This window comes from Tamandua tetradactyla, chromosome 6 (genome assembly GCF_023851605.1).
Source record: "Tamandua tetradactyla isolate mTamTet1 chromosome 6, mTamTet1.pri, whole genome shotgun sequence".
NCBI lineage: Eukaryota > Metazoa > Chordata > Mammalia > Pilosa > Myrmecophagidae > Tamandua > Tamandua tetradactyla.
In genome coordinates, this window is record NC_135332.1 from 72,229,680 (window position 1) to 72,250,945 (window position 21,266).

The 21,266-nt window shown below is 59.6% G+C and overlaps 1 protein-coding gene across 4 annotated transcripts in view; it reads right to left on the bottom strand.

Annotated features, from left to right (window-relative positions):
* Positions 1 to 3,767: 3,767 nt before the first annotated feature.
* TBC1D16 (TBC1 domain family member 16) overlaps positions 3,768 to 21,266 on the bottom strand; it is an 81,511-nt gene continuing 64,012 nt past the window's right edge. For 3 of the 4 annotated variants that reach the window (XM_077166158.1, XM_077166160.1, XM_077166161.1), the window contains 9 exons: positions 18,822 to 18,983; positions 17,833 to 17,980; positions 16,786 to 16,953; positions 16,196 to 16,344; positions 15,570 to 15,704; positions 14,434 to 14,620; positions 12,663 to 12,842; positions 9,976 to 10,122; positions 3,768 to 8,410 (listed from right to left, as the gene is read on the bottom strand). In XM_077166158.1, the coding sequence (XP_077022273.1) occupies positions 8,162 to 8,410; positions 9,976 to 10,122; positions 12,663 to 12,842; positions 14,434 to 14,620; positions 15,570 to 15,704; positions 16,196 to 16,344; positions 16,786 to 16,953; positions 17,833 to 17,980; positions 18,822 to 18,983 (1,525 nt within the window). In that variant the 3' untranslated portion in view covers positions 3,768 to 8,161. The remainder of the gene's footprint in view (positions 8,411 to 9,975; positions 10,123 to 12,662; positions 12,843 to 14,433; positions 14,621 to 15,569; positions 15,705 to 16,195; positions 16,345 to 16,785; positions 16,954 to 17,832; positions 17,981 to 18,821; positions 18,984 to 21,266) is intronic. The other variant, XM_077166159.1, reaches the window with a different exon arrangement.

Consider the following 21,266-nt stretch of genomic DNA (forward strand, 5'->3'; position numbering starts at 1 on the left):
GCTAATAAGAGAAGCCAGAACTTCCAATTCTGGTTTTCACCTCCAGCCCCGGTCAGGGTGAGGTGCTGCTGCCAGGGACAGGCCTTTCCCCCGTACATGGTGATTTCCACGCCAAGAGCCTACCACAGAACCACAGAGTTCTAGAAGGCAGAATGGACAGGACACCAAGAGGCCAGAGATGAAGGGCTGTTCTGCCACCTGGCTCCCAGTAGCTCCTCAGAACAGCCATTAGTTCCTTTGCCCATTCTCTCCTCCAGAAAAGTAGAGAAGAGCTAGTTAGTGCTCTCCATGAATTCACAAGCCTTTGATAACATTTATTATCCTTCAGTCTTTATTTTACACAGGACTCCAACCCTTACCCTTTTGAGGTCTTTTAAGTCATTTTGGGTGTCCCTCTTGGAAGCCCCCATTCATCATCCCCCCTGACACACCAGAAGGATGTCCTGGCCCTTGCCCGACACCATACTCCACTGCTAGATTTTGAAACTGCTGGACCATTGTGCTCACTCATCATTAATGTGTTAGCTACTAGGACCCTCAGTGTCTTTTTCTTCAGTGCTTATTCATGGTCAGAAAACGGTCAACTTCATCAGTAAACTTTGTGTTTGATCTTTAAAGCACAGCCTTGGTGTGGTCATTGGTGAAGGTGCCTCATTTTGGTGAACTGTGTGTGTCTCTCACTGGTTGGGGGCTGGGGGATGAATCTGCCCAGCCTCCCGAGGGACTGGCTACTTTACCCAGCCTGTGCCCGCATTGTGCCATCTAATTCCAGCATCCAAACATCAATTTATAAAATCATCAAGTCACTCTCTGCAGCAACTCAAAATGTAATGTGGCCCTCTTTGGTTCACTGTAGGAGAGCTGAAGGCATCTCACCTGTCAAGGCAGAGTTATTTTCATAGACGGAGACCAAATGGCCTCTTTTCTAAATTGCCTGAGACACAGCCCAGCTCCTGGAATTGGGCTATTCTCCTGAGGCACAGAAGGAGAAGGCAGGTTGGCAGGGGAGGGCATGGATTAGGAGGACTGTCCCAATGCCAAAATCTGAGGCACATCCAGGAGGCTGCTGGCAAGTGTCTGGTCCGTGGAGAACCAGGGGTGGCTGGGCTGGGCTGGACCCGGCCCGGGTGGCGATGCGGGTGGGCGGAGGGGTGCGAGGACATGGGCCTGTGCCCGGGAGGCCTGCTTGGCATCCTGGCTCAGAGATGAGGCCGCTGGTGTGGCCCGATGACTCATAGAGGGCCTGTGTCTCTTCTCACCGTGGCCTCTGTTCCTTGTGTTTCCAAGGTGCTCGTCCAGCCTTCCTGCTCCCTTTTCTTTCAAGGAAGTTTATGCTGAGAAAGGGGAAGGGGCTTCTGTTTGCTGAAAGCTGGGACTCTTCAGGGTGGAGGTTTAGGCAGCGGCCTGGAGCTGGGGGGAGGTCTGGCTTTTGGCCTCCCTGCCCTGTTGTATGCGATATTAAGGCCTCTCGCCAGGGTGGGGTGGGGACACAAAAATGCCAGGGGGCAGGTAGAGGCAGGCTTCAGGAGACGCTCTGGGTTGGGGCCATGGGTGTCTCCGAGGTCACCAACAGGCCCTCTCTGCACATTTGCATCGGACACCCTCTCCCCCCCGTCACATGGCCTTAGGTGTGTGTGTGGTGGGGACACCACTGAACTGGGTGGACCGGGTCATTATGGGATTTAATTTGATGGGAGATAAGCACATAAGTGACATTTCTTGCTCACCTGGATTTCTGGAGAAAGAGTCACACCCGTGGAGAAGGGAGGAGAGCCAGAGGCTGCTCAGATAAGGTCAAGGTTTGCCTTAGAGGCAGGAAGTTTTGAGGAGTTTCCCCTGGGGGCTGGCAGGGCGGCCTTTGCTTACTTGAGATGGTCCAGCCTCGCATCTGTGGAGCTGTGCTGGGTGCATACTTGAGGTTCAGTGATAGCTTGTCGAAGGAACGTGGACCCCTTCATTCCCGAATGGGAGGGAAGCCCCTCTTGTGGGTTGGACTATGTCTCGCCACATCCTCCACCCTGACCTGTGAATGGGCATGACCTCGTTTGAAAACAGTGATTTTGCAGGTGGGTTTCAAGTTCAGTGGGCTGGGCCCTGATCTGGTGGCCAGGCCCTTATGAGAAGATAGAGAACTGGACACAGAGATGGAGCACTTGGGGGACAAGGCCGGGGGACAGCAGAGGAGGAGGCTGGAGTGACACAGCCACCAGCCACACACCCCCAGTGGCTGGAGGGGCCAGGAAGGAGGTTTCCCTCGAGCCATCAGGGCTGCACGGTCCGCCAGCACTGCTTCTGGCCTCCAGGACTGGGAGAGAAGACATTCCTGTGGTTTCCAGTGCCCCCGTTTGTGGTGATTTGCTACGGCAGCCCCGGGAAACAAACACGGTCCCCAAAGGACTTTCCCTGGGCAGCCTCCCCTGCTAGCACAGAGGTCCCATGGGCCATCCCTCCCATTCAGAGAGGGACTCGCCAGCCCCGAGGACGGCAGGGGTCTTTCCAGGGGCCTGCCCCAGGAAGGCTCTGGCTCGCTGGTGGCCCGTCCCCTTGGCTGGGCCTTGGTGACCATGCGACTGCTACTTATGTGAGTAACAGAGCCAAGACAGAGCAGGAGCAGCGCCTGGCGGGTGGGAAAGGCCCTCTGGGAGGAGCCAGGCCAGTCCACGGACTCTCTGCGGTTCTTGCTGGGGCTGGTTCTGATGGTCCCGTCCCAAGGCCGCGCTGACCGGGGTGGCCCGCCGACCCCCGAGCTGCGAGCTGGCACCGGGGCCTGGGCTTGGCCGTGCCCTCTACCGCTCTCCGCAGCAGCCTGGCCTCTGGCCTCCCCAGCCTCCTCCTGCGTCCACTGGTGGGGAGACCACAGCTCCTTCAAGTGGAGCCACCGGCCAGAGGCTGCTGGCACATCCCTTTGCTGAAATGCATGAAATGCCGTGTCTTTCCTGAGGGAAGCTGGCTGGGACACCCCTGGGCAGGCACAGAGTGGGCGAGGAGGCTCTCAGATGCCAAAGCCAGGTACCGGAAGGGTGAGAACCTCCCCCTCTTTGCCACTTTAAGAACCTTGTCAACTCAGGAGAACTTTCAGGAAAGGATGGAAAGGCACAAATGAACCCCCTAAAGCCGGCTCCCAGGAGCCCCGCCCTGCCCGCACACCCCACGGGACCCCTGTCTCCCCTTTGCCCACCCTTCCCACGAGCCCGTGGCCTACCCTGCGACACGGCCTGGGAGCCCTGGGAGGGCAGCAAGGCTTGGGAAGCCGAGGCCTGAGTTTTTTCCCGTAACTTCCACCCCTCCCGTCCCAACAAGACTAAGCTCACCTTGTCTACCTCCTTTAACACGGTTTTTCCTGAAACCGGAGCCCCAGCAGCTGAGGCTCAATAAAAGGCTGTCGGTGTTTCCCCGTGCGGGGTCTGGCTCAGGGCTCCGGGCTGCTCAGGGGTTAACCGGCTCTCAGGACCTTTTTTTGTCATTTCTCCCATCAAGGGGCCACCTGTCCTGTGGCCCTCCCTGCGCCTCCAGGCACCGATGGACCCCTGGCCGGGTGGGCAGGGCCTTCCCAGAGCAGGGGCCTGCTGGGCAGGGCCAGCCCCACTGACTCCTTCTCCCTGTGCCTCCCCCCACCAGCTCCCTTTGCTTCTTCCCCTCCCCCCGCTCCTCCCCCCACGGAGCAGCCTGGAAGCAGGTCACTTCCCAGCTTCCCTTCCACAGGGTCCTGTGGTTATCTTGGGCAAAAGGACCCATAGGACCTTCCCCTAGGGGCGCCGCGGATTCCATGTGTCTTCATACGACTTTATTTATCAATGAGAGAAATCAATGAGAGCCGGAAGCATCCCTGGGGCCCTTTGAGCAGGGGCACTGTGTTCCGTCCTGGGCCTGGGGGTGGTGGCCCTGGCATTTAAAAACAAAACCCATAAAACATGGAGAATGGATCGCTTGTCACAGATATTGGTAACCCCCGGGAAATGGTGGAAATTTCATTAAACTTGCCCTCAAAACACAACCACCACCCCCACACGCTGCTTTCCTGAGCCCAAAGGCGCGGGAGCAAAGCTGGCCACCCACCTCTATCCCCACAGCCCGGGGCAGAGGGGTCCCGAACTTCCCCAGGGGGCAGAGCCATCTGCAAAACCGAGGGGCGGGACCCCCTCTTCCCGTGCAAGGCTTTGCACATGCATGTGCACACGTGCGGGATGGCTGACCATGGCTGATTGCTCTTGGGGGCGGGCGTGGGGTGGCACGGGGAAGGTTTACAGAAGAGGCACTGAGAGGTTGGCTCTGGGCCGGGGGTGCCCGGCGTGGCGGGTGCTAGGGGAGGACGTGGGCTGGCCGCCCCTGGGAGTGGCAGGGGCTTGAGCCTGTCACGGTGGTCGTCACTGCCGAAGGCTAAGGTCCCTGAGTGCCAGGTGAGTTTGTTCCCTGGGACTTGGTAGCATCTCAGGGCAGCTTTTCAATGGGAGGGATCCCTGTGGCTGGGGTGGTGGCCTTATCCCATTTTACAAGTGAGGAGATCGAGGCTCGGGCATGGTGCCCCTAGCACCCCACAGTCTGGCTCCTCACCACTCCCCCCCGACAGGGGACTCCGTTCTCAGGCTTCACAAGCTTTGCTGGTGGGGGGAGGGGGTACACTCCAGATTTTGAGCCAGGGATGGCTGGGGCAGAGGCTGGGACTCCGGAGATGGTCCAAAAATGCGGGGTGGATGCATGCTGGGCCCCAGGGTCAGGCGCTAGGTCTCAGCCCCAACCTCTCTGCAGCCTGGCGCAGCTCGTCCACCCTCCCTGGCCCCTCTGGACCAGGCCACACCCCTCCACATGCGTGTCCCCATCCCAGGGCCTGTGCTGGGCAGGTGGCAGGAGGCTGCTTCCCTTAGCTTGGGGAGCCCAGGGTGTCCCTGCCACCCACTGGCCCACGAAGGAGGCTGCCCAGTGCTGCCCCCACCTCCACGCGATATCCACCCAACACACAGTGGGCAAGGGAGCGCAGGGGGCCCCTATGAGGACCAAGGGGAGGGCTGCCGAGGGCACCCCCGTGGTCCACGGTCTCCGCCCAGGATGCAGCTATTAGGGTGCTGGAGGTGGGCTACGCAGGGGCCCCACCCCCATCTCCTCTGCCCGCCCCATTCCCAGGGGCCACCCATTAGAGGCCGAAGCTGGGTGACCTCTGCCAGCCGCTGTGCTGCCTGGGGGTGGGAACGGTGGCCCCACCGATCAGCCCAGGGCCTCCGGACCCTCCCTCCCCCACCCAAACAGGCTGCAGAGAAGCCGCAGACTCGGGCAGGACCAGCCCAGAACCAGAATCTTCCTCTAAGCCTGGTGCCCAGCTGACTTCACACAGGGCTTCAGCTCAGCGCTCAGGCAAGGCCTTTATGGAAAACTTCCTCGTGAGGGGTAAAGGTCCTCTCCCTGGGCCTGCAAACCTCCTCCCCTGGCCCACAGCTGGTCAGAAATGACCTGGCCCTGTCTGCTGACCCCATCCAAGGCCTGTGGCTATTAATGCTGACCACCAACCACCCCCGGACCCCTTGGGCTTCAGAGCCTTCACCCCCCTCACAGCTGGGCAGGAGGGGCTGCCCCATCCCCTCTCTCTCTAAATGACTTCAGGGCACCCATTCGCATTTCCACCCTTGGCTCTTGGTACTACAGTTTCAGACCACAGAGTGCCACCCCGACCCCATTTCCAAGTGTCCCCCCCATCTCCTTGCTTGAGCGTCTCCCCACCCCCCCACTCAAGCATCATCCCTTCCCCCCACCCAAGTGTTCCCCCACATCTCCCTACTCAGGCCTTCTCCCACCCCCACCTCCCCACTCGAGTGTCCCCCACCTCCCCACTCGAGTGTCCCCCACCTCCTTAGGCGTCCCCCAACATCTCCCCTCTTGGGCATCCCCCACCATCTCCCCCATTGAGCACCCCCACCCCACCTCCTCGCTCGAGTGTCCTCACCCTTCCGGGTGCAGCTTTCTCCTGGACTGGGAACCGGGCGACATTGGCGTGGCTGCTCCCTGTGCTGGCAGCCCCCGCCATGGCCCCCGCACCTCGGGCCAGCATGCGGGCACATGGACCAGCCTCTCCTCCCAGAGGCCCTGGAGCGGCACTGCTGCAGCGGCAGGGCCGGCCGCGGGGAGACTTGTAAGTATGCGCACGCACGTGCACCCACCAATAACATTAAGTGTCATTTTAAAAAATGGGTTAAATAAGCAGCATGGCTGAGGACGGAAGGGCTGGGCTTATTATCCCATATTTGCACGCCCAGGCGGTGGGAAGGCCAGCAGCCTAATGACTGAATTATCACCCCAGTGCCTTTCGCCGGCTGGGAAGAGTCCTGGGCGACAGCTGCCGCAGGGCGCAGCTCGGTTTCCCCTAATTGCATCCAGATGAAGGGAGTTGTGCAACGGGTGGGGCTGCTCCGGCCTCTGCAGAGCTGAGGGGCCCGGGAGAAGTACGGGGTGCACTGGACACCTGGAAGCAGCAGGGCCAGCTGTTGGGGAACTGTGAGGACGGGTGTTAGTGAAGCCGGGAGACTCAGACTGGACACTTTCCACCCAGGTGTTCACAGCAGGCGGATCCCTGGACCCGGCCCCAGGTGAACCCAGACTGCCCAAGGCATGAGGTACGTAGTAACACACATGGCTGATGGTGCAGAGCTAACCTTGTGGAGAGGGTGCAAGGAGAACTCTCCTCACCTTAGTCGATTTCCCTGGAAGACGGATTTGAACCGAGACTTCCTGGTGGTGGTAGGCTGATGGCAGTTAAGGCCCCACCCTCCCCGTATTCCCAGCCCACCGCCATGCGATGAAGTTGCTTTCACTACAGAGGAGGAATCCATTTCCTCAGCCACTGATGTCGAGTCTGGCCGGGTCCCTTGTCCCTGTGGGTGGGATGGGAGCCGGTATGGTACAGGAAAAGTGCCCATGTGTTTTTGCCTCTGCACCTTTGCTTTTGCCCAGGTGTGCCTTCGGGGGGGACGTGTGAGCTGCGTGGAGCAGTGCCAGGTGCCTGCAGCCTGTAGTCCGATGTCCAGACATGAGTGTCCAGTTGGCCACCAGTCACCCCGGGAAGGACAGCCCAGCCCCGAGCAGAACAACTATGAACCCACAGCCTCGAGGGTTGGGAAAGTGCTGATTGTGTTACAGCCACTGGGTTTGGGGGTGATTTGTTATGCAGCATTTTACTGTGGAAATGGCTGACTGATACATCTGCTGAGGACAAGATTCCTAGAGGAGGGCCAATACAGAGGGACAGGCCTGATGAGCTCCAGTCACTTCCTTAAGGGATGGAATCAACCCTGCTCAGTCATCAGAAACCACCATGGAAAGGCAATTCTCTTTCTCCAAGAGTGAACTGGACAAGAGGTCCACCATCCTCTACCCTGGGACACATACCGCTGACCTGTAACAGTTTCTCCAAGACGTGGGCATAGCTGGGGCTCCAGGTAGTGCCCTTGGGCAGAGGTCCTGGAGTTAGAACTTGGAAGTGCCAGCTTCTGTCCTGCTGGGGGACTTGGGCTCATGGAGGAAAGCAAAGCCGAAGAGGGTGGAGGCTGGGTCCTTGGCTGTCTTGCTGATGTCTCTTTGAGTGGCGTGTCAGCAGGGCCCACTGGGGCAGGTGGTTTCTTTCACTTTGAGGACTGGAAAATGTTTAGGCGGACAGTGTTAAAAGCACGGAGCTCCTCGAGTCCCCCTGCCTCTGCTCTCATGCCCCTCTATCCTGAAATCGGGATGGTGTCTGATGAAGAGGCGTCTCTGGCTGGACAGGACCCTTTTCTGTTCTGCATCTCCTGGTGCCGCTGGGTGAATGAGGCCTTCCCCTGCCGTCCCTCCTTTCCGGGGGGCTGGCAATGCCCCTCCATTGTAGAGGGAGCTGGGACACTACAACCAGGGGGTTCCTGGGTCGCATGAAATCCATTGAGGGCAGGCAATGGTGGGGACACCCCCTCTCGGTCGGAGCCACATGCACCCCAGTCCTGGCGTTCTGGACAGGCGCTGGGTCTTGCTTCTGTCACTTTCAGACTCCGATTTTGTCGTGAATGTGAAAAGCTTCCGCTCATGCGTCCCACAGGCACTTCTCTTACACTTCTACCTCCCCCGGCCTCTCCATGCCTCTCTCCAGCCCTCCCATGGGCCGGGGACCCACGAGTGGTCCCCTCCCGCCTTGTCCAGCACAGAAGCCAACCTATTTGCGGAAGCCGAAGCTGCCCCGAGGTGACCGGGGGCCCTTCTCGCCTTCCCTGGGGGCCTTGGGCGAAGGTGTCTCCACTGTGCCCCCGTAGGGGCAGCTCTCGGAGCCCGGATGGAGGCCGGTGCATTCGACCGCGGGCATGGACCCACTGTCCCACATGCCCGTCCCGCACAGCTTGCACAGGTCATGCAGGCTGCAGGGGATCCGAGGCAGCAGGCGGAACTGGTACAGCAGACTCCTGGCCTGCAAAAGAGAGGGCGGGTGGTGAGGGGTCAGGGCAGCCTGGCGGCCGGGGCACCCCAGGGGAGAGGCCCGAGGAGCAACTGCAGCGGCAGCGGCCGAGGTCTTAGCCCCGTGTTGCACCTAACATGCTTGGTCTAAGGGTGGACGTTTTTCAGAGTGTGACGTAAGACAAAGGTGGCTCCCCAGATACCTTCAGCCAAAGGGCAAACAGGGCCCCTGCCTAACCTGGCCAGGCCCAGCCTGCCCCCGATTTACACAACCCCCTCTGCCTCGATTCCCTCCACTTCACCCCTGCCCCTCTGTGCCCCCCAGGACGCCCTTGTGTTGTTCCCCTCTATTGCTCCTCCTTCCAGCGGGTCTGCGTGGGATGGGGGTGGGGAGCCAGGACACGCCCTCTTCTTGCCTGCTGTACCTCCCGACTCCCGGAAACCTCCTGGCTGCCTCTGGCCTCATCACCAGAGAACTTTAAGCAGCAGCATGCCTAGTGGGAGGCCGGGAAGCAGTGGAGGCGGCAGAGAGAGCTGCTCCCCTCTTTGCTCCTGCTAATCTTTGATGAGAAGCATCTCCACCCTCCAGGCCTCCCCCTCAGTTTTCCTGGTTCCCAGGCAGGGGTGGTCAGCGGGGTGCCCCCAGAGAGGAACACCTGGGGCAGGTGCTCACTCCCAGGACCCACGGGAGGTGGAGTACGGAGAGCAGGCCGGGGGGAGCGGGAGGTGGAGCACAGAGAGCAGGCTGGGGGGAGTGGGAGGTGGAGCACAGAGAGCAGGCCGGGGGGAGCGAGGTGGAGCACAGTGAGCAGGCCGGGGGGAGCGGGAGGTGGAGCATGGAGTGTAGGCCGGGGGGAGCGGGAGGTGGAGCACAGAGAGCAGGCCGGGGGTAGCGGGAGGTGAAGCATGGAGTGTTGGCCGGGGGGAGCGGGAGGTGGAGCATGGAGAGCAGGCCGGGGGGAGCGGGAGGTGGAGCACAGAGAGCAGGCCAGGGGGAGCGGGAGGTGGAGCACAGAGAGCAGGCTGGGGGGAGCGGGAAGTGGAGCATGGAGAGAAGGCCTGGGGGAGTGGGAAGTGGAGCACGGAGAGCAGGCTGGGGGGAGCGGGAGGTAGAGCATGGAGTGTAGGCCGGGGGGAATGGGAGGTGGAGCACGGAGAACAGGCCGGGGGGGGAGCGGGAGGTGGAGCATGGAGAGCAGGCCAGGGGGAGCGGGAGGTGGAGCATGGAGAGCAGGCTGGGGGGAGCGGGAGGTGGAGCACAGAGAGCAGGCCTGGGGGGAGTGGGAGGTGGAGCACGGAGAGCAGGCCGGGGAGAGTGGGAGGTGGAGCACAGAGAGCAGGCCGGGGGGAGCGGGAGGTGGAGCATGGAGTGTAGGCCGGGGGGGAGCGGGAGGTGGAGCACGGTGAGCAGGCCTGGGGGGAGCGGGAGGTGGAGCATGGAGTGTAGGCCGGGCAGAGCGGGAGGTGGAGCATGGAATGTAGGCCGGGGGGAGCGGGAGGTGGAGCACGGTGAGCAGGCCTGGGGGGAGCAGGAGGTGGAGCACAGTGATCAGGCCTGGGGGGAGCATGCCGGCGCACCTTCCTGAGCACCAGCTCTCCGTTCATGTGCATGGCCAGGTTCCCGAAGTGCAGGAGCATCTGGTCGGCGGCCAGCTGCTGTTCGATGACATCGTCTCCGTAGATGGCAATGATGGCCACGCAGATGAAAAGGTGGAAGTAGTCGGTCTGGAGGGGGAGAGGGGCTTTAGCTGAGGCCACCCACCACGCCCAGGCTCTGCCTTGAGAGGCATCGGCTCGGCGGGGTCCGGGGGTATTATCAGCCGGCGCTGCTGGTCGTGTGGCTCTGGGTAAGCCACCCAACCCTTCCATCCTCAGTTTCCCCATCTGCAATTGGGGTCGACGTCAGTGCCTCCATACCAAGGCTCCCGGGACGACCCAAGGAGTGGGTGCTCGTGCTGGGTGCCCATTGGCTGCCGTTACTCTCTTTTGGGGAGCGCTGTGGTTCTTCTTTGTGGTCTGGGGCGACATAAACCTTTCCCCCCGGGAGATGTACTCATGCTCACTTCAAGGTCCGAGAGACGGTGCACGCGGACAGTTGAGTCCTGGCATGTTCCCGTGGGTCACTGGACAAGCCAGCAAGAAAGAACCCCCCTGGCAGCAGAATATCCCTAACGCGTGGCCCCGAGATGACTGTTGAGTTTATCACTTGGAAAGTGGGGAGGAAGGCCCAGCAGCTCCCCCCGAGGGCTCCCCCATATCCTCCCTCCAGCCTTTCTTCCTCAGGCTGAAACAATCCCTCTGCCGTGAACCCGCTTTGCAGAGGCCCAGCGAGGACCCGTTGCCCTCGTCCAAGGCCGCCTGGCACTGCCCGCCTGGGCCACGCCCGGCAGGGTGGCAGGAAGCCGGCTCATCCCCTGCGCTCTCCCACTGGGCGCCCAAGGGCACGCTGCCTTTGATTCACATGCACTTCCGGAGCTGCAGGAAGGAAAGGCAGCACCGGGACGTCTGTGTTTAGTCTTCAAATCAGAGGGAGCTGGGCTCCCAGGCCAGGCCTGGCCGCGCTCACGGAGCTGTGGGAGCCGCCAACGCCCAGCCCACTCCCCACGGGGCAGCTGGCCCTGGGCTGCCCAGCCCCTTCCTCCCAAGCAATCTGGAATGGTCTCCTTTGGGCTCCGAATGACCCTTTTGCAGCTGTTTGAACTCTGGCTGGGGGGGAAGATGTGGGGGAGGATTTCCAGGAAGGTGGATGTGCAGCTTCTCTCGGGGCTGCGGGTGGGGTGGAAAGGGAGGGGGGCATGTTCCAAGCTAGGGTTGGACAACTGGACGGCACTGACCTCGGTTTGCTAGTAAAGGCACAGCACTTTCCCTGCGGAAGTTTCCAGAGGGAAAGACGTCCACAGGGGCTGAGCAGGGCCTCTGACGCTTGGGATGCCAGTGCCCACGTGCCACCCTGGGTGCCAGTCCCTGGCCCCAGCAGGCCCCCTCGGCACTGCCCAGCATGGGGGTGAAGCTCGCCTTCCATCACCCTCCACACGGGGAGGAAATAGGGCTTTTCCTCACTCGGTATCACCTTAAAAGCATCTCTGCCAGTGCCACCCCGTCTGCCCGGGGGCTCCCCATCAGGCCTCAGGTTGCTCCCGGCTGATTCGCCCATCCCACCACCTCCAACTCTTCCAGCTGCCTCCCCACCCGTCATGTCACAGACTCAGGGAAGGTCAGGCTGGCTCGAGGAACCTTCTGCTCTGGCTTTATCGGGCGAGTCAGGGGGTGGCTAAATTTAGCCCGCGGTTCTTGAAGCAACGTGAACTTGATTTGTGGCCTTTGAACAAAGTGGCAGTCATCTGTGGTGTGCCAACAGGTCTCCCTCCTGAAACGGGCTTTTGTTAAACTTGGGACACAGGTTGAGGATCGTGATGGAAACTACCACAAGGCCTGGCCCCGCCTGTTGGGTGACGCTGGCCGTTCTCTTTATCATCAGCTGAAGCTGGAAAAGCATGCAATGATGCCTTGCCAAGCACGTGCAAGTTTTGAAATATGAGCCACTGTCCTGGCCTATCTGCGCCAGCACCTCCCTTTCTTAGCACAGGTATCTCATCCCGCCTGGCACACTGAGCCAGTCAGAAAATGCAGGGCAGACGTGGGCCAGGAGAGAGCAGGGGGTGAGCAACGACAGATTAATATCAAGATGTTGGTGGCACCGGCACTGAATTTCTTTGGATTTGCTTTTGTCAGATATAATCGTCTGAGAAGTGAGTAAGGGTGGAAACGCTGATGACAGCACCTGCGGGCAGGTGGGTGGCGAGTGTCTTATCTGCAAGGCCTGTGTAACCGAGCCACGGGGCTGCGGTGGGGGATGGAGCCCCCCTCTTGCAGGAAGGGTCCTGGATAAGGTGCTACTGTATATTTTAAAGACTTACGGAATCAAGGAGACTTGCCCAGCCTTTAAAATCCCCAGCTTGTCCCTAATTTGGGGGTTAAAACCACATGACAGCCAGCGCTATTCTAAGGGGAATCTGTCGAGGAGACACAGATGGTGTTGGACATGGGTGGAGATGCATGGCACTGGGGGCGGTATGGAAGGCAGGGGGCTGACCAGGAAGCGGGACCTGGGGCTGTTTCCCCGTGCTGGAGCATGACCACTGGCATCGAGCTCGGTGGCTCAGGAGGTGTGGTCATGAGGTCTGCAGCCAAGCGTGAGGGACCAGAAGGGAGTGAGCCCTTGGGGGCTGTGGCCCGGCCTACGGAGGGGATGGGTCCCCGCTTACCTGGTAATGGGCCCAGCAGGCCTCCCAGATGCGCAGCGCCTCGGCCTCGGGGAACTCGCGCTTGAAGCACAGCAGCAGCCAGCGGTGGCAGAAGAGCATCTGCAGACCGTCCTCACCCAGCAAGGCCAGGTGCTGGTAGAAGCGCAGGTGCGTCAGCCGCAGCAGTTCCCGCAGGTACAGCTGGGGGGCAAGGGAGGCCAGGAAGGTCAGCCCAGCCCCCCTGCTGGCCTGTCCTCTCGCCCACGCCCATCCCAAGGAAGCACGAGGTCTCCCTGCACAGGCTCCTCTGAATTCTGGACTCACATCTGCTCTTGCCAGTTTACCCCAGGCTGCTCTGGAGGCTGACGTGGGGCAGAGCTGCAGACTCACCCCGGGATGGGGAGGCCGAGCGGTAGACACCCAGGGGCCTGCCACCTGTGTGTGGCCGCTCATTTCCAACGCCCCCCTCCTGGCCAGGGGAGCTGACGGTGCACAGGAACCTGTCTCCTCCCATCACCAAGACCCCTTATAGTCTGAGCCCCAGCATTCTCCATTCCTGCATTAAAGCTCAATGCAAGACCTGACCGCAATGTGGGCCGAGGCCGAGGTGGTTTACGGCAGTGCCCAGGTTGGGCCGCAGCTTTCAGCAATGCCACCGGGACATCAGTCACGTGCCATCAGCAGCGCCTCAGGTGTGAGGCTGTCAGAGCCCATAATTGCTCCCCCAGCTGCCGTGGAAACCTCACGTCGGCCTGAGTGTGCTGGGAATTGGAGCGGCTGGGGCTCGGAGGACCACATCCGCTTCTCACCCAGTGCCATTGTCCTGACTCCTGAGCTGCAGCACCGAGGCCTGGACTCCTGGCCTGCCTGGAGGCCAGCTCACTGCCCGTCAAGCCCACACCTGTGCCTCTGCCCTCCGGTCCTCCCCCTGGCCCTCTCTGCTGTGGCTGCTCTCCCCTCTAAGTCTTCAATGGCTCCCTAGTGGTGAGTCTAAAGGCCACACTCTTTGATCCTGGCACTCAAGGCCCTCAATCCAACCCTCAGGGGACACCCTTGGGCCAAGAGGTGTCAGGACCCGGACACTGCGCACAGATGAGCATCAGAAACATTCAGGGCTGGTTTCCGCCCCTGCACAGCCAACCCCTGTCCTAGGGGGTGCAGGGACACCACCTTACTTCCCATCACTAACACTTTGGCACTTTCTGCATCCTTCCTGGCACTCAGCATCCGTGACTCATGCTCGGGTTCCAGGCTGAAGCTTTCCCTGCCCTGCAGGAGGCTGAGGCCACATCCCAGTACCCGGCCCCAGCAGGTGCTGGCACTTACAGGTGACATGTCAAGGGCATGGCTGATGGTGACCCTGATTCCCAGCCTCTGCCCACCTAGCACTGACGCATCCAGCTTTGCTTCTTTTGTCCCTACCTACCAATGTCGGTGTGGGGCTGGTACTTGGGGAGGCCACGGAGTCAGGGATGCCGTCCCCTGGGGCGGGGATGCAGGGGCTGCCTGCTGGGATGGCCCCTGGGGACTCATTTAAGCGCAGGCCATGCATGACGGCATGTTCCCCTTCCTCGCCCCGTATGGCATAATTTGGGACTGTGGGGAGGCACGGAATCGGGTGCTGCTGCCTTTGCATCCCCCCTGGGGAGCCCTGGCCCTGTCCTGCCGCCACGCCCCAAGTGGCCTTTCCCGCAGCAGCAGCAAGACCACACATCGCCAGGAGCACCTTGGCGGCAGGAGGAGGGCGGTGTGCGCGCTCTCCCGAGCTCCGGTGTGCAGCCCTGAGCCTCACCAGCTGCTTCTCCATATCCTCGTCCCGGGGAGGGCTGACGAAGATGGTGTTCTGCATGAGACCCACGAAGCACCAGAAGGTGTCCGACTCGTCCAGGACCTCGGCCAGGATGGGCGCCACCAGGTCTGACATGCCCTGGGAGTAGCCGATGGCTGGGTTGTACACGGCGTAATTCAGCAGGATCCTCCTAGGGTCACCACGGAGACAGCAGGGTGGGGGTGGAGGTCAGCAGCGGCAACCCCGACACGCCCCACACTGGCTGTCCTCTTGTGGTATGTCCCTGGGGCTGGCCGAACCCCAGGCTGGAGACCCTGGGCTGTCTGGACCCCTGTTCTTTGCTTTGACCTTAGGGGAAGGTGCATGTGATTGCAGGTACCTGGCAGCCCTGAGGACCATCTCCAGAGCCCATGCCAAGATTCAGGACAAACAAGCCCTTGCTTTGTACAAGGTAATGACCTGCAGTTAGCCACTGGCTGGGGCTGGGGCCTTGCGAGCAGAAGGGTAGGGAGGGACATGGGTTTCATTTTCTTTATGGCTGACTGCCTAGGACAAGGGTGGGTTGGCAGGGACATTTTTATGGCCTGCTCATTTTGGGCGATTATTTGCCAGGCTGCAGCAGAATGCCAAAGGTGCCAGCCTTGGGCTCTGGGTGGCTTTATGGTGGTACAGGAAGCCCACTGGGGGTCAACCCACTGGGAGATGGAGATGCCTCATCACTCATTGGGAGGCTCACCCACGGTGGCCTTGAGCTGAACCAGGAGCGGCACCTTTGGGAGGGACTTCTGAAGCTTTCCTGGCTGCGAGAGGCCTTTAAAGTAGCATAAAAAGCTACCGATGGGGGCGGACAACAGTGGCTCAGTGGCAGAGTTCTTGCCTACCATGCTGGAGACCCGGGTTCGATTCCCGGTGCCTGCCCATGTGAAAAAAAAAGAGCTACTGACGGCCACTTCAGGGCGTCAGGTGTCTGAATGTGGCAGAAAGACCCTGTCAAAGGCTGCCACCGGACTCTCCCGCATCCTACAAGGGCTTCTGAAGGTCTGGAGGTAAAACGGGGCCACTCAGGGCTCAGTCCTCAGCCGAGTGTGACCCGCCCCCAGGTGGAAAGGGGAGTGCCCAGGGCGGGGTGGGGGGCGTACCTCATGCTCTCCACATTGGGATTGCCCTCCCCACGGAAGAACTGGTTGCTCCGGTCTGTCCGCACCACATCTTTGTCCACGGTGAACTGCACGTTGCGCCAGAAGGTTCTGTGCTCCTCAGGGCTCATGGAGAGTCTACACGAGAGCAGAGCAGGCGCCACAGTCAGCGGGCGGGCACACGGCCCAAGCGGGCACATGGCAGTCCACGGCCGCCCCCCCGCCAGGCCCCTGGATGGGAATGCGGAGGCTGCTGCTCTCCAGCCCCCCTTCCCACTGCACCGGGTGGGGGTGCAGCCGTGCAGCCTTGACATCATCCCAGCCCCTCGGGTCCCAGCACCCTGGGCATGGGGAGAGCCGCGCACTGCCCGCGGCCTGCAGAGGCCCCGGAGCATCCCCCCTCCCCCGCCCCGGTGCCCGCACGGGCGCATCAGCCTGGCGAGCCTGCGGGACACACGGACGCCCGGCCCGCGTGCGACTGCACGGGGCCTGGGGTGACGGCTGCAAGGTCCGGAAGAAACTCTGGGCCCCGAAACGTGTCACGGACGCTGGAGCGGCCCCCCTGGCGGTCTGTCAGCCGACGCCTCCATGCGGCCGGGGCGGGGGGGTGGGGTGGATGACCCGGTTACCTCCTCCGCTGGATGTCGCGGTACTCCCTGCGCTTCTGCACCCGCAGCGCCTCCCGCTCCTCTGATGTGGACTCGTGGCTGTAATAGCGCAGCAGGAACGGCCAGACCTCCCCCCGGATTGACACATCAATGCCGCCAAAGAAAATGGCCTGGAGGAAGCAGCAAAAGTGGGGAGGGAGGGGCAGGGAGGGGACAAAGTAGGGCAGCTCAAAGCACCCCCAAATCCCCCGAGATGTGTGTTTTGGTGGCTTTGGTGAGCCCTCCTGACAAGTGACGCCTTGATTCAGATCTCTGCAATTTGCACATGTTTAGAAGGGGAAAGTGCTGGTCCTCCATTCCCAGAGGCGGCACAGACCGGGCTCATTTCAATGTCAATGACCCCCCCTGGGGTGGCGCTCAGATTATCATGTTGTTCTCACGTCATTCCCTAATCCCCATCCTGGAAATGCAGCTGACACGGGATCCCCAAACTCTCCCGGTATTTTTTTTCTTTCTTTTTTAAATGCTGCCGCTTTGATCGCTCTATCGGACGCGTTCACACGGGGCGTGGGGCCCTCTGGGGGCCGGCGGTGGGGGCCCCAGCCCCTCACCTTCCGCAGCTTGTACTCCCCCTCCACCTGCCCCAGCTCGTTCAGGTGGTCGAGCCAGGCGGACACGTCCAGTCTGCGGTACATGGTCTCCTCGGGGTGAGTCTCGGAGGAGGGCAGCTTGGGCCTCTGGATGGAGAATTGCATGCACGTCTTCCCGTCTGCGCCCTGCTGGGTGGAGGAAAACGGGGGGCACACGAGGCTCTCCAACACGTGGCTTTTAAAGCCGGCCTCGCTTTTCCCAGGATTTAAAAGCCTCTCTTCTGAAAGGAGGGGAAGAGCCGCCTCCCGCATACAAACTCTTAAATGGCAAGTGCAATTAGATGCAATTAAAATGAAAATACCTTCATCTTAACATCAGGTCCCCTCCTCGCAGCTCCCTTCTCCCGCCCCAGCTGCCGCCTCCTTGCTCGGACCCCAGCCGCAAAAAAACAGAATTAATGCCTCGTAGGGCCCAACTTCCCTCTGCCAGGAGGGCCTGCGATAAATTACATGCCATCGGCCACATACAAAGGGTTCGCTGTTCAGCGAGCGAGGGAGCCAGCCTGTCAGGCTGTCTCCACGGGCAGTCACGAATCCGGGGCAAAACTGCAGCTGACATTTAATTCAAAAATCAAAGGTTGTTCAATGTAAGGGGGGGGGGGAGAAAAGCCATGCTACTGTAATAAGGGAAGCCAGCAGGAGGCTCTGTGGGAAGGGAGGGAATTTTAAAGTCAGCCCCGTTTCCTAATAAGCACATACAGTATCTTAAACAGATAATTAAAGAGCTCTTATTACATTTGTATGTAGATTGAGCAAAATATGGCAAGAAGCCTTGTCAAAACAGGATTCTCGAGTGCAGGGCGCAGGTCTGACACAAAGCCCTGGGCACATTTTTTGGATCCAATCTGTCAGCTCCGTTTGCCACCCTGGGACCACGGATGCCGGGAGTCCCCGGACCCCAGGCCCAGGAGGGATGGGCGCCTTATCCTCGTGGACCCTTGTGGCCCCCCGGGGCGGTGGAGAGCCCCCCCGCAACCCTCACCCATGGCCGCGGCCCTCCGGGGCTACCTGGGCTCGGAGCTGCGTCTCGGTGCAGTATTTCCACTGCTGGAACACATCCGCCAGCTTGTCCAGGCCGCCGTGGTGGAAATGCAGGACCTTGTACTGGCTCTCTCGGCTGGCGACCACCAGCTGGCCGCTCGTGCAGGCCTCGTCGCTAGAAAAGTCAGGGGACGGCACGAACGTGGGCTTTTGTCTCCAAGTGTCACTGCGGGAGGGGGCAGGCTATGGACAGCGGGGGTAGGGAAGGAAGTCCCGGGGATGGGGGCAGGGGGATGAGGCGTACTCAATTACCGCAAGACAAAAACCGTCACCCCTTTTGCCTAAGAAGGCCGAGGGGCCTCCTCTTAGGGAGTCCGCTGGCTCGGGACCAGAACATTTGTCCCCACCGCTGCCCTGAGGTTCGGAGCCCGGGTGGGCAGCCCAGGCTCAGGGCGTCTAAGGAAGCTCCCTCTGGAGCAGACTTTCTTCATCGTGCATGGGTGGCCCTTTGGGAGGACATTTCCTAGACATCCCTCAGCATTGGACTCGGGCTCTCAGTGTGGGAAACCCACACAGCCCTGTCTTCGGGCCAGCATGATGCAGCTTTTGGCCTGGAGACCTGGGACTTCCACCCCTTATGAAAGAAAGAGCGCCTTGATCCATGGTGCCAGTGGCCCTGTCCCCGCACATGCGGCCGAGCTGCAGAGCTCCTCCGTGGATAATCAGGAGTTGCCTGGGGCCGCTCATCTCTGTGGCGGGTCCCAATTGGGTTTCTTCTCCCAAGCCAGAGTTTCAGGCAGAGCTGACCACCATCACCCACAAATGAGTCTGAATACCACACGGGACCAGCTATTGCGGGGTCAGTGGAAGGAACCACTGGGGATTCCAGCAACGAGGGAAGCTGAGGTTTGGGGATTCCGGCATCTGTCTGGGGCCTGAATTTGCACCCTGGGGTCTGGCAGGCACCACGGAGGAGGCCGGAAGCCGAGACCCAGCCCCGCCAAGCTGGCTCTTACCTGAAGAAAAGGCGCAGGGAGCGCATCTGCCCCAGGTCGACGCGGAACACGCCGCAGATGGGCTCCAGGGCACCCACCCTCTGTGGCTCGTCCCACCGTGGGGTTTGCAGCAGGCCATTGCTCTCAGGGAACCGCAGCGTGGTGTCCGAGCTGGAGGGGGAGCTGGGGGAGAAGGTCACGTGGTGGCCACACGCTCGTTACTCTGTCGTGCCAGCCAAAGAGGGGCAGGGAAGGCACAGGGGAAGCTGTGGACTCGTTTGAATAGATATGCCAAGCTTAAGCACACCTCCTTATTGACACGATCTAATACATCAGGCATGTAGCAGTAAACACCCATTGAATGAACGAATCAATGAATGAATCCTCCTATAAGTCAAGCACATTTATGCTTTGATGTGGATGTGAGAGCATTTTCATGATTAAATTCTATTCAACTTGGGTTCAATTCTTGCTGTGTGACCTTGGGCAAGTTACCAAACCTCTCTGAGCCCTTGTTCCTCATCTATAAAGTGAGCAGAAATACAATGCTTTTCGTAGAGTAGAAAACAGCAAAACAAAACCTCAGCAAGAGGCTGGCCCTCAGGGTTCACGAAGAGTGACTGTTTCATGCCAAATTTAGATAGTAAGGTGCTTCCCTTTGGGTTCAATCTGGCTGATCATTTTTCTGAAAAAATGTTGGTTCAGTTTCTGGTTCTAAGGGAACATTTGGGTTATCAGTGCTATTATGGATAATAGTGAACATTTATTAAACACTGAGTATGGCCCTGGTCCTGAGTTAGCCGCCTTCCATGTGTTTTCATTGCCTATAATCTTCACACGAAGTGAGTAATACTATTATCCCCATTGTACAGATGGGGAAATGAGGCCCAGAAAAGTTAAGTAACTTGCCTAAGACCACATAGCCAGCAGGCAGCAGAGCTAAGATTTGAACCCAAGCTAGCTGGCACTGTAACCCACACTCTTACCATCCTATCTTACTGCCTGCAGTTTGCAGTTTAGCAATACGACCCTATTTATTCTGTTGTTATTTTAATTCATGAATCAGTGACCAGATAGCAAAATAAATTGTTATGACCCGGATTCAGCTGCACCACAGGTTAAAGCCTGTCTCTTGAGATTTCATAGCAACATCTAGCAAAATATGATCAGGCTAAGAGGCAAGTGCTGGCCTTCAACAGCAGCCCAGAAGCACCGTCCTGGGCCTGGTAGGGGTGGGGCTTTTCTCCCCTACCTGCCGAAGGAGATAAGTGGAACCAGGTCTACGCATTCCCCTGGGACATCTGGGCTCTGGAGGAAACATACTCAAGTACAAACAGGTGGATGGATAGGAAGGTTCAGAGACAAACCCTATGCTCAGCCACGCGGCAAACACGGTCCCCCAAAACACTGAGGGACCCCGAGTGGTCCCCGAACGGGGGGTGTTACAGCTTGCAAGAAGAAGGCAAGTTGCAGGTCAAAAGACAGCTTCCCACCATGCCAGGTGAGGCGACTGTTAATAACCTGCTTTACTGAACACTGAGGCAGTCAGTGCTCTGTGTGCTTCTCCCGAGCTCTCCTCCGCTCAGCTGGCCGGGGGCCACCGAAGGAGGGGCCGTGTTATTGTCACCTTCACCCCCACCCCATATGCACACCCACTCTTAGCACAGTCCTCCGAGAACTGCTCACCGCCCCCTTCCACCCCAGGGTAGGCCACGATTTCCAGAAACCAATGGAGGGAGGTCGGAGACCGGCTTGGTCAGAGCTGTGGGCCAAGGCTCTCTGCGCAGGAGCTGCAGTCTGGGGGAGGGAAGGAGCTGCTTTCAAACCAGGCGACAGTCCCAGAGGGACGGGCCACCTCGCCCCTTCCTGCAGCAGCAGCTTGCCTCTAGGCAGAGCTCTGCTTCAGACCTTTTACGATTCCTTCGGGGCAAATTATCTGCATTAATGGACTGATTGATTAATTAACTCAAGATACGCAGCTTGGGGCCCACAGCTGGGGGCCTCAGGTTCCAGCATGAGCGGAGCTGCTGGCAACCTCGGTTCTCCACTGAGGTCAGGCCTGTGCTAGCAGGTACCACCCCAGAGAGACATCTAGGGCCACACTTTTCCCTTGACACTGTGGGGGCCCCCGGGGTCACAGGCTATATTTTGTTTGCTTCCGCAGCCTCAGCTCCCAGCTCAGGTCTGGCCTGGAGCACACAGCCATCCAACACACATGCCTGGAACGGGAATTTGGAAGTCATAGAAGAACATTTCTTTAAAGGAATAAAACCTGGGGAAAATTGAAATATGTACAGTTTTTATTTTTTATTATCTCTTTACACCTGCAAAGCAAATGGTAAGAAAATTAATATGTGCTGTCCACAATTCGGTGTGCTCATAAAATTATTACGTGTGGTACATTAAAATTAAAAGCATGCTTTATTCAGGCAATAACTCCCAATTTGCCATTAAGTTTTAGATGTT